Genomic DNA, 13,404 nt, shown 5'->3' on the forward strand with positions numbered 1-13,404 from the left:
TTCCCCCATGGACAAGCCCCCTCTTTATATGTATGTTTGTAAGATGCTCATGCCTAACTAAGAATTTAGATTAGCTTCTAGAACTTAGAAAACCTTTTACCCTCTATAACATTTAAGTAGTTTATAATGCAGTGTTTGTAGATGATTAAGTGGTGATTAGAGATGTTTTATGAATGCAAAAAAATGGCAAATTAAACTGACCCAGCACAAACCTGAAAAAACAAAGCCTTTTACTATCATTTTTTCTACAGCATATAATGACATGGAAAATGTTACAGTGCAACTGTGCCCCCTTGTGCACTGCATTTGTTATTACAAGGTGATTGCATACAACGATCAGTACTGGCAAACTATACTTATTGGCAGGTGATGTGTTATCTTGTGATGTGTTCACCGGGTGCTGAACAAAGTGAGCGTAAAAATTGCAAAGTATTTGTCCTGGTAATCAGTAAATCACGAACTCAGACTGACCATGGAAATCAAAGACTGACAAGTACGGATAACCTTCCAGTGACACAGCTAGGGTGAAGCGCTATGGTAATACATACAAAAGCCTGTGAGTAAGGCAATAATGTATAATTCTGAAACTAAGAACATTATATTATACAAGAAACTATTAAACTAGTAAGCTTTAAACAATAAATGATTAAATTTAGCATATATGATTGTTGCTATTTGAAGCCAGATTATGTTTGAAAACACAGAACCATTGGAATTAGTAAATAAATAGTTCATCCATTATATGGATGCCATCTAACTACTCAACTAATTCCAATGCAGCATGTATATGTTGTGTGCCCAGTGATGATAGTAGCGAATGGACTTGCAGTCATACCAGTGACTGATGCAATTGATTCCCAAAACGCTGGTTGAGTTTTCTCATCTCATACTGTATGCATGAAATGCCAGAGGAACACATGATGGAAGAGACTTGAAAAGGTAAATAGCTGGCATCTCCTGGACAAAAGCCTGTCATTAGTATGGTATAATGTACTGATGAATCTGCAGATGTTTATTCCGATGCCTCCATGTATTGTTGTGTAAGAAATGTACAGCTCTGTGATAAATGCTGGCCTCTTTATTTAAAGAAATAGTTACCTGTCGTTCTGTTCATAAATGTTCAGCCCCAAAGCATCCACTCCAAGCCAAAGCTCGGAGCCCTTCTTATTCTTAATGCTAAAGTAGTTAACTCCGTACATTTCCAGGTCCTGGGCAATTTTCAGGTACTCTAGAATAGCATCTTCCCTGCACAGTAGCACAATATAAAACTTTGTTAAAAGAGACTAAGAAACAAAAGGAAAAATAAAAAAATTACCAAACACTAAAAATGCAATGCTTGAAGATTACCACATACATCAAAACATAACATAGATCAGTGTTGGCTAACCTTGACACTCCAGCTGTTGCTGAACTATATATCCCAGCATGCCCTGCCCCAGTTTTAGCATGCCCTAATAGCAAAACTGTAGCAGTGCATGCTGGGTTATGTAGTTCCATAACAGCTGGAGTGTCAAGGTTAGCCAACACTGGCATAGATAGATGGTATGTGGATACATCTGTAATGTCACACAGTAAGATAAGGCAATATGCAAATGTTACTTTTATGCTGCCCTCCCATGGTGGCTGTAATAATGCCTCACAAAAGAGCCTCTTCTCTGATGGGAAAGGCTTAATAAAACAGACACTGGTGCGATTGAACAGTAACCAAAGAACTGTCCATTAAACTTGCTGTGCGAGATGTTTGGTATATAACCCTGGGTGTAAAGAAAATGCATGACTATGTACCTGCCTGAGGCGGTAGCTAGAGCTGAATGCAGCACAGAGGAAAGCAAGGTACAATTCCTGACTTAGAGTCATTTCACCCATGCATGAAACACGCCTAACTCCAACCTCTAATTTCTTCCTCACGTTCTGTCTCCCACTGTCTTGTCACATTAATCCTAAAATACTACTGGAATACAATACTGCCTTTTTCTTACCCAAGATGCAACCAAAACACTTAACTCCCACCTAAGATACTGCAACCTACTTACCCAACATTGCTCCCTCATCTCTCATCACTGCAATCCATGCTGCTTTCTCTTCCTCTCCAGCCACTTCACTAACACACTACTCTGCCAACCCTTATACTGGCTCCCCATGACCTAAAGAATCCAAAATGACTCACCTACAGTGCCTCAGCACTACCATCTACATAGTTCAAATAGCTCTCTTACAGTGCATCCGGAAAGTATTCACAGCGCATCACTTTTTCCACATTTTATCATACAGCCTTATTCCATTTTGTCCTCATCAAATTCATTTTTGTCCTCCAAATTCTACACACAGTGGGGTAGATGTATGATAGCGGCACTTAACGTGCCGCTATAACGCTTCCCCTCTTTACCGGGGTGAAGCAGGAAGCACTACCGATGAGATGTAAGAACATCTCATCGGCCGGAGAGGGGTAGCGTTAACTCCCCCGTCCGGCGCTACCCACTAGAGTGCGCAGCGCATCAGCCTAGTGCTGATGCCCTATGTCTCTGTCCTGGCCGGCTCCACTGAGCATGCGCGGGATCTCGCAAGTAACGCGAGATCCCCGTGTGCAGCCCCGGAGCCGGCAGCAGCCCCAACAGGGACAGCGCTGTCCCTGCTGTGGGGATAGGCTAGCGACAGCCGACAGCTGTAGCGACAGCTACAGACGGCCGAACGGTCATGCGGTATGACCGTTCGTACATGGCCCTGCTATCTTGTAGATAGCAGTGCCAATAATGACAGGGGCACATAGCGCCCCTGTCATTTACCGCCCAGACCCCCGATCATACAGCTGATACCGCTTCTAGGCTTCGTACATCTCCCCCAATACCCTATAATGACAACGTGTAAAAAGTTTGAGATTTTTTTTGTAAATTTAGTTTAAAAAAAACAAAACAAAAAAAAACACAATTCACAGCCTTTGCCATGAAGCTCAAAAATGAGCCCAGGTGCATCCTGTTGGGAAGTAATCGGGAAGCCGACTGCCTAAATACCGCCGGCTTCCCGACTGTCATATCCTGGCAAGGGTGAAATGCCGGGCGTCTAGATGTAGACGCCCACATTTCCCCGACGCCGGGAGACCGGCGCCCGGGATCCCGATCGTAGTGATGCTGGGCGCCTCGAGCGGACAGCCGCGCGGGGGGGGGGGGGGGGGTTAGGCTAGGGAGGGTTAGGCACCCCCGGGGGGGACTTAGGTTTAGGCAGCGGGGGAGGGGGTGGTTAGGGTTAGGCACCCCTAAGGAGGGTTGGGTTAGTATAGATACTCACCTATCCACGATCGGGATTTTCAGCGCTGTCGGGCTTCCACTGCTCTGAACTCTGCTGATGTCGGCCTGCCGCTGATGGAAATCGGACCGCCGGCCGCATTTCATACCCATTCCATCCTGTTTCCACTGATCATCCTTGAAATGTTCCTACAGCTTAATTGGAGTCCACTTGTGGTAAATTCAGTTGATTGGACATGATTTTGAAAGGCATACACTGGTCTATATAAGGTCCCACACTTGACAGTGCATGTCAGAGCACAAACCAAGCATGGTCCAAGGAATTGTCTGTTGACTTCCAAAACAGGATGGTCTAGAGGCAGAAATCTGGTGAAAGGTACAGAAAAATATCTGCTGCTTTGAAGGTCCCAATGAGCACAGTGGCCTCCATTATCTGTAAATGGAAAAAGTTCGGAACCACCAGGACTCTTCCTAGAGTTGGTCGGCCGTCTAAACTGAGCGATCGGGGGAGAAGGGCCCTAGTCAGAGAGGTGACCAAGAACCCGATGGTCACTCTGTCAGAACTACAGCATTCCTCTGTGGAGAGAGAAGAACCTTCCTGAAGGACAACCATCTCTGTAGCAATCCAATAATCAGGCCTGTATGGTAGAGTGGCCAGACGGAAGCCACTATTAGTAAAAAGCACATGGCAGCCTGCCTGGAGTTTACCAAAATGCCCCTGAAGGACTCTCAGACCATGAGAAACAAAATTCTCTGGTCTGATGAGACAAAGATTGAACTCTTTGGCGTTAATGCCAGGCGTTATGTTTGGAGGAAACCAGGCACTGCTAATCACCAGGCCAATACCATCTCTACAGTGAAGCATGGTGGTGGCAGCATCATGCTGTGGGGATGTTTTTCAGCGGCAGGAACTGGGAGACTAGTCAGGATTGAGGGAAAGATGAATGCAGCAATATACCGAAACATCCTGGATGAAAACCTGCTCCAGAGTGCTCTTGACCTCAGACTTGGACAACGACCCTAAGCACACAGCCAAGATATCAAAGCAGTGGCTACAGGACAACTCTGTGAATGTCCTTGAGTGGCCCAGCCAGAGCCCAGACTTGAATCTGATTGAACATCTCTGGAGAGATCTGAAAATGGCTGTGCACCAACACTTCCAATCCAACCTGATGGAGCTTGAGAGGTGCTGCAAAGAGGAATGGGCGCAACTGCCCAAAGATAGGTGTGCCAAGCTTGTGGCATCATACTCAAAAAGACTTGAAGCTGTAATTGCTGCCACAGGTGCATCAACATAGTATTAAGCAAAGGCTGTGAATACTTATTTTTTTTTAAACTAAATTTGCAAAAATCTCAAAAAAAGTACACGTTGTCATTATAAGGAATTGTTTGTAGAATTTTGAGAACAAAAATTAATTTATTCCTTTTTGGAATAAGGCTGTAACATAACAAAATGTGGAAAACTTTCTGGATGCACTGTAGATCTTCCACTGACCTGCACTTCTTTTAATGTATTTGACATTAAAACTTTTCCGTTACCCACTTATGGCGTTCAAACATTTGAGCTCTCTGTGAAAAATCATCCATTAATATGATGGTACAACCTCACAATCATCCCAAATCCACTCTGAGCCACACACCTCCGTTCTTATCTCAGCTCTACCCCCTTCCCATTAGAGTGTAAACTCTCTTGCGCAGGCACCTCCCCACCCTGTGTGTTCATCTTTATTTATTTTATTTACATTTTGGCCACTGTTATGTGCAGTGCTTTGTAGCTTGCACATCTATGACGAGAAGATGAGACCCATATTTAAAGCTTTATATGCCTCTTTAAGCTCCAAATGCTATCCTTACAAGGATGCACAAATGCCACTGAACTAACATCTGGCTACAGATTGCTTGTATATAAGTAAACAGAGAGTCAATATTATTGAAGATTGTTCTTTAAAAAAACAAAAGGTTCTGTTCATTCAGCACAACTATCAAATCAATCTGCAACAACCAAGACTACTGTTTTAGAGGTCATTCAAGTATAACCATTTCATTGTCATTGCAATGAAATTGTACTTATCAGTATTTTCTTTAGAAGAGGATCTCCACCTGCCTGGTTTACATTTGTGTTCTAACTCTACATACAGTGGTCTTACCTTAGCATGCCCCGATGTTCTTCATGCCAGACATGGATTCTGTCCTCCCATTGGTCTTTTGAAAGTTTGTGCTGCTCTAAAACTCTAGATAAAATAAATAAAATCTGGATTAATGGGAATAAAGAGAAAAATAGATATTTTGATGAAAAATCTATTATAAATATCAAGGACCATAATGTTGGTGCCACTAAGTGGGCAGTGATAACAGGATTTTTTTCCTCTCCTAAATAGGATTTGGCCACATTAAAATATTAAATGTTTTATGCTCCTCTCGCTCCTATACATACCCTCCCAGAAGGGAACACTCAAAATTTTATCCAAAACCCACAGGACAGAACTTGAGAAAGAACAACATTCACGAGAAAAAATAAAAAATTTACTTAAAACCTGAACAAAAAAGGGTAAATGAGTAGGAGCTGAGAGTCCCTTAATGGATTTAGAGAAAGAAAAAAAAAAAAACTAACAAAAAGAAATAACATTCTCTCTTTAATTCATTTGGGGGATACTGGACCATGAGAATGACCCAATGCTGCCCCTTTACTTGGTTACACTCAATGCTGTAGTGTCCAACACCCTCTATGCACTGAGGACTATGTGGCCACACAACAAATACCCACGAGGAGCCCAGCAATCTGGTAGAATGTGCCTACACATTGTAAGGAGCAGGTTTCCCTGCCCTAATGTCCTGAATGGCAGAAGTGATCCAACTAGCTATAGTCTAATTTGATGCATAATATATTATTATAATTTATTTATTTATATGGCACCACAAGTGTTCCGCAGCGCCTTACAAAGTATATAAACAAATAGGGGACCAAAGACTTACAGTACAATACAGGACAAGGACATAAGCTACATTGCTACATTAGTGACCATAACACCCACATAAGCAGCAGAGCGTAAGCAACTAAGTGTTAGGTGCCCTAGTGGGGAGTAAGAAGTAGATGAAAGTAAAGTAGGGAGAAACAAAAAAGGGTAATGGGCCCTGCTCGTAAGAGCTTACATTCTAAAAGGGAAGCACAGACAAACAGGTGTGACACAGATGGAATAGACTGGGAGGAAGGAGCATATAGCAGCAAGTTAGGATGGGAGCTGGAAGGCTTTAATGAAGCAGTGGATCTTAAGAGCCCGTTTGAATGATGGTAGAGAGGTGGAGAGTCTGATAGGGAGAGGGAGGGAGTTCCAAAGGTGCAGAGCAGCACGGGCAATATCTTGGAGGCGAGAGTGAGAGGAAGTAGTCAGTTGGCATGAAAGGCGACGTGCATTAGTTGAACGAAGAGGGCGGACATGAGAGTGAAGGGAAATTAGATCAGAGATATAAATGGAAGAAGATTGGGAGAGGGCTTTGTAAGCGAGGGTGAGTACCTTGAATTGGTTTCTGAAAGGGAAGGGGAGTCAGTGGAGGGCGTGTAGGAGAGGGGAGGCAGATGTAGAGCATTTGGAGAGGAAGATGAGCCGAGCAGCAGTATTTTAGACAGACTGGAGAGATGGGATTTGGGGAGGCCAGATAGGAGGAAGTTACAGTAGTTCAATCTTGAGATGACCAGTGAGTGTATGAGGGTTTTAGTAGCATCTTGGGTGAGATAGGGTCTGATATTTTTGAGAGGTTCTGGATATGTTGTTTGAAGGAGAGAGAAGAGTCCAGGATAACGCCAATATAGGACGAGTTTTCTTGTAGTTAAGTGACCTTGTGATAAATGTTCAATACCCGAATGATATCCAATGAAGGAAGAGATTCCCGTTTCTCGGTACAATAATTACTACTTAAAGTAAAAACTTAGAAGAACATTAGGTTGAACAAAATAACTAGTCCAAAGAACACCACTATATAGGAAGACACGCAAGTAACACCCTGCAAAAAGTCTGACACGCTCTACTATGGCTCCCTTGTCCTTGAGCAGATTTGGATCACCTCGTGTTTGGACTCAGGATGCCATCATGTAGATGTCTGTCTGACCTTATCTCTCTACAATCTATGTAAATATGCCTGCTGAGGTAATCAGACTCCCAGTTTTCCATCTCTGGGATGAACACTTCCAATATTGACATATCATTTTCTTCTGCCCAAAGCATGATCCCATGGGTTTTCCTTCTTTGTGCATCTCTGATGACCGATCCACCACTTTGGTGTTGTGTGACTTATGGGTTTTCCCTGCTACTGAATATGTTCCTTAACTTGCGCTTTTAGTACCAATCTTAATTCTAGGACATGGATAGTCAGCTAGGCTTCCACTGCAGGTTTCATCACTATTGCTAGACTTTACCACCTTTTACATGAATTATCAATATATGGTTTTTAATATTATTTAAACAGCATTGTTCTTGTCAAATATTGAGCAATCCTCAGTGATTGATTTCTCCGCAACCTTACACCCTTCATAAGAGAATTAAAAAACAGAACAAAATGGAACCAAGACAGATCTTTGGCTGTTCTGAGACCTATCACGTGAGGAGGAAACATTAAATAGGGACCTGCGTTGCCTTAGTACCCTAGTCGGATCGGATAGAGGCATCACTGAGGGACAAAGTAATTGCTCGCCAAGTGCATTCAGGAGTTATTCGCCGAGGAAATCAGTGAAAGAAGTTGAAGGGAGGTTCTATACACTTACATAACCAGAGTGTGTGCAGCAAGCTATGTGAGCTCAGAAACAGACAGCGCCAAAGATTTTGCACAGGCTGGTTCTGTAAAATCAGTAACTAATACAGTAGGTGTGTTCGACAGTTTCCTGTCAAATTCACAGGCTGCGCAAAAGGCATCAGTGCTTTAATATGCCCTGGGCATCAATGGGTTTGTATCCTGCACAGGTTCATAAAAAATTATAAAGTAATATATAATCAAAACCAACCACCCAGGCTGAGAGGTGAACAAGCTCCATTAGCGTGGCGAAACGCGGGTCTCTTGAAGTTCCCATGGGCGCTGACGGGGATCTGAACCTGCAGCCGAGAGGAATGCTGATCCACACCACACTTGGTACACAGGTACTTTCCTCTCCCTCCTTTTCACGCTCTCTCATTTGGTCCTATGGTAGTTCTCTGCAATGCATTGTAACAGAGACCACCTCGGCTAACATACCACAGACAGCTGAAACAACCTCACCTTTCTTCTCTGCTATACCGGACAGCTGTTAATTGCTTCGGACACAAAGCAGTAGGTGCTGAGCATAGGGGGTTTCAGGATTAGCCTCTCATTTGCTTATACAGGTTGAGTCTCCCATATCCAAATATTCCGAAATACGGAATATTCCGAAATACGGAATAATTTTGGCATGACTGAGATAATAAAACCTTTCATTTTTGATGGTTCAATGTACACAAACTTTGTCTAAGGTACAAATTATTACAAATATTGTATAAAATTACCTTCAGGCTGTGTGTATAGGGTGTAAATGAAACATAAATTTATTTCATGTATGTACACAAACTTTGCTTGAGCCACAAAATTATTGAAAATATTGTATAAAATGACCTGCAGGCTGTGTGTATAAGGTGTATATAACATACAAATGCATTCTGTGTGTATATTGGGGTCCCATTCCCAAGATATTTCATTATGATATGTAATTATTCCAAAATACGGAATATTCCGTTATCCAAAATACCCCTGGTCCCAAGCATTTTGGATATGGGAGACTCAACCTGTACTATGTTACATATACAACATTACCCCATTCTTTAAAGAGCAGAAACATCAGTTTCTCTTAATATATAGCAAGCCTGTGTACAAGTCCGGTTTACTGTTATTGTATACCTAGTGATATAATATTGTTGCCTAACTTGCTCAGTGTAAGTGTACATAATAGCCTCAGTAAGGTATTTGATATGTTGTCTGAATGTGGAGCTGAAAACCTGACTGCATAATGAAATATTTTATATTTAATATAGGTCACTGCTACCACGAGTTAAGGTGGGTACACACTAGACGATAAGTTCTCCGTTCCCGCAAATCGGAGCGACACATACATTACATAGTCTAGTCTGTACCCATGATATGCGTGCTCCCACGGGTCGTTAACGTCATCGCCCGTTGGCCCTACTGCAGGGCTGACGGGGAATGTTTCCAACTATGTCATTTTAGGGAATGGGTATGGGCGGTTCGATTCCCGTCAGCGGCAGCCCGACAAGAGCAGAGTTAGAAGCAGCGGAAGCCCGACAGCGTTGGAAATCCCGATCGTGGATAGGTAAGTATCTACTAACCTAACCGAACCCCCCTAACCATCCTTAGGGGTGCCTAACCCTAACTTCCCCCCCAAGTGCCTAACCCTAACCACCCCCTTCCCCGCTGCCTAAACCTAAGGCCCCCGGGGGGGGTGCCTAACCCTAAGTCCCCCCCGGGGGTGCCTAACCCTAACCCTCCCTCCCCCTAGCCTAACCCTCCCTCCCTCTAGAGTAACCCTAACCCTCCCGGGGGGTGCCTAACCCCAAGTCCCCCCCGGGAGCCCTAAACCTAACCCTCCCCCCCCCGGCGGCTACGATCGGGATGCCGGGCACCTGTCTCCCGGCGTCAGGGAAATGCGGGCGTCTACATCTAGACGCCCGGCATTTCACCATTGCCGGGATATGACAGTCGGGAAGCCGGCTGCCGGTATTTAGGCAGTCGGCTTCCCGATTGCTTCCCCATGCTACAGAATGCAGCATGACATGTCCCTCTCCCCCATTGAAAATGGCAAGTGTGTATGCATTTGCCGCATGCCAGGTCCCGTCGCCAGCGATATCACGCTGGGTACACATCGGCTAATGTGTACCCAGCTATAGATTTAATCTTTTAGAAACATGTTTTGTGTGTATAAGTCTTACATATGCTGCAATTCTCGTAGAACCCCAAGGGGATAGTAGAGTAAGTAGCATTATTAGCACAGTTTTAAGAGGACATGCATAGTACAATATAGTATTGCAATTATTGTACTTAATCCATGTCCTTTCTCTCTAAACAAATTTGTCTTGTACACATTCAGATTGTTAAATATACGTGTCAAGACAAGTAAGCTTAATGTCTTAGGATAGATCACGGGTTAGCAAACGAGGCTGTTTCAGATGGCCCTCTGCAGGACCTCCCCTGGGGCCAGCCAGTTATGTTGCTGGATGCCACAGCGAGAGGAAAGGAGCTCTGAGATCCATCTCTCCATTAATGCCCGCTCACAGTCCGAGTATGCCCACCTCTCTCTTCTACAATTGGCCGGATATCATCTGTGGGCCAGCACACCACCTGACCTATACGCACAGTCCCAATGTACAGTATGTGAACCCTAGGGCTCGTTGTTGGTAGGGAGACCTAACATCGGTGCTATTGATTGAACTTCGTGGCTTGTTGACGGCAAAAATATACACTCATTGTTAGGCTGTCTGTATTTCATGTACCTTTCCATTTTTGCCAAACAGGGCACCAATATTCCAGGACCCAGACAATCACCAACTGACCATAAGAATTCACAGGTAGTGAAGCTTCAAGAACAGGTAGTAGAGCATAATATTCTGGTGGGGAAGTACTGAATTTGGGTGACTGGCATACCTAGGCAAGACTTTCATTCGACTGCAAAAACAGTTAGGAGAGATGTCCTGCTCAAGAAGGGGGGACTGTGTGCCTCCAATGTTTGTAATTGGGTGGCACTCTGAAAAATTTTTCGGCTTGGAAGGTCGATGGTCTAGCACCTGAAGTGAAAAACGTTGCCACCCCAGTAACAGTAATTTTTTTTTCTGCTTCTTTTGCATATCCACTGGACAACTTAGAATAACATTCTAAACAAACAGAGTTACCATTGAATCACTAGTCTTATGCCGTGTACACACTATCGGACGACATATCAGGCACATTGTCTAGTGTGTACACGCTATGTCGCTGACAATGCGCGCTATGCACTGCTCGACACCAGTGGAAGAACGTATGCCACACACGATGGTATATTCTTGCTGATGACTGTTTCCGAGCTCTTAGCATAGTTCGTACTACAGAGCTGGAAAACCCCCTGGACCTTAACATGGGCGTCTCAACAGCCACGCCGTCAAAGACAGCAGAGTCAGGTCCGGGTGAAGACAAGGACCCTGTGACAGAAGGTCCGGCCGTAGCGGCAACTGCAGAGGACTGTCCACGGACAGACCCTGAAGGTCTGAGAACCAGTGCCGTCTGGGCCATGCGGGAGCCATCAACAGGAGCGTCCCTCCTTCCTGTTTGAATTTCCGGATTACCCGTGGAAGAAGGGAAAACGGAGGAAACAGACACGAACCGGAACGTCCACCGGACGGACACAGCATCCACCAGAGACGCCTTTTCGTCTCTTGTGCGAGACCCGTACACCGACAACTTGTTGCTGTGCCGTGACGCCATGAGGTCAATCTCTGGAAGACCCCACCTGTCCACCAGAAGTTGAAAGACGTCCTGGTGCAGAGACCATTCTCCCGGATGAACGTCCTTACGACTGAGAAAGTCGGCCTCCCAGTTGAGGACTCCCAGGATGAATACCGCTGATAAGGCCGGGAGATTGCGCTCCGCCCAGATCAGGATGCGGGACACCTCTACGAGTGCTGCCCGACTTCGGGTTCCTCCTTGCCAATTTATGTAGACCACGGTGGTGGCGTTGTCCATTGGACCTGCACGGGATGACCCTGGAGAACCCGATGAGCTTGCTGGAGAGCATTGAAAACGGCGCGGAGTTCCAAGCTCCTTTTCCGCCTGAGTCCATCTGCCCTCGAACAAGTGTGGACCTGTGACCGCTCCCCAGCCCCGAAGACTGGCATCCGTTGTCAACAGGACCCAGTTCGCCACCCAAAACGGACGACCCTTGTTGAGATTGGTCGTCTGTAAGCACCAGGCAAGGGACAGGCAAACCTCCAGAGTGAGCACCATCGTCTGGGATTTGAGACTCTGATGCAGTCCATTCCAATTGGACAGGATCAATTGCTGCAGAGGTCTGGAGTGAAACTGGGCATATTCCACCATGTCGAATACGGACACCATGGAGCCCAGTAACCTCATTGCCGAGTGAAGAGACACACTGCGACTCTGCAGACAACTGCGCACCCTCAATTGCAAGGCAGAGATCTTTTCCCCCGTCACAAAGATCCTCTGCTGACTGGAGTCCAACAAGGCTCCGAGGTGCAGGATCCTCTGAGACGGGATCAAGGTGGACTTTTGCAAGTTTATCAACCAGCCGTGCCGTTGCAGTACTGCAATCGTCAGATCCAAATGGTGTAGAAGGAGCTCCGGAGATCCTGCTACCAACAGTAGGTCGTCCAAGTACGGCAACATGCGGACTCCCTGCAGCCGCAGGGAAGCCGCCATGACCGCCATCACCTTGGTGAACACACGTGGTGCTGTCGCCAAGCCAAAAGGTAACGCCCGGAACTGGAAGTGATTGTTGCGGATTGCAAACCTGAGGAACTGTTGATGGCGCGAATGAATAGGGACGTGCAGATAAGCGTCCTATATGTCCAACGACACCATGTAATCCCCAAGTTCCAGCGCCAGAATGATGGACCGTAGGGTCTCCATCGAAACCTCGGCACCCGCATAGACTTGTTGAGTGCTTTGAGGTTGAGTATCGGACGGTACGACCCATTGGGTTTCTGCACCAAAAACAGATTGGAATAGAAACCCAGGGCCCTCTGGGTAAAAGGAACAGGCACTATAACCCCAGCCTGGAGCATAGTGTGCAAAACCTTCCGTGGCTTTGTTCCGGTCTGATGGAAGGCCCCTGGTGAAGAATCGGGACGGGGGCCTGTGCCGGAAGGAGAGGGCATACCCGTGAGAAACCACCTTGTGAACCCAACTGTCTGTCGTGGTTACCGACCAACACTGGGCGAACCGTAGCAGGCGGCCTCCCACTTTGGGATCCCCCAAAGGGAGGCCCGGACCGTCAGGCCGCAGGTTTGTCATCGGACTTAGGGGCCGGACATCTGGTACTCCAGGCCTGCTTCCGGGGCTTGGCCGACTTCTTGGGGCCAGCCTGTCGGGGAAGGGACTGTGCTTTAGGCCTACCCTGGGCCCTGTAAGGCCGAAAGGACGACGTATCTGAACTGGAAGGAAC

General features: G+C 45.8%; 1 protein-coding gene across 1 annotated transcript in view; it reads right to left on the minus strand.

Annotated features, from left to right (window-relative positions):
• The window catches only part of MSN (moesin), a 176,694-nt gene that overhangs the window by 28,546 nt on the left and 134,744 nt on the right, over positions 1-13,404 (minus strand). The window contains exons 5-6 of the mRNA XM_088444252.1: positions 5,387-5,470; positions 1,099-1,245 (exon numbers count right to left, since the gene is read on the minus strand). Coding sequence (XP_088300378.1) covers positions 1,099-1,245; positions 5,387-5,470 — 231 coding nt within the window. The remainder of the gene's footprint in view (positions 1-1,098; positions 1,246-5,386; positions 5,471-13,404) is intronic.

This window comes from Taudactylus pleione, unplaced genomic scaffold (genome assembly GCF_031769625.1).
Source record: "Taudactylus pleione unplaced genomic scaffold, aTauple2 ptg000352l, whole genome shotgun sequence".
NCBI classification, from domain to species: domain Eukaryota; kingdom Metazoa; phylum Chordata; class Amphibia; order Anura; family Myobatrachidae; genus Taudactylus; species Taudactylus pleione.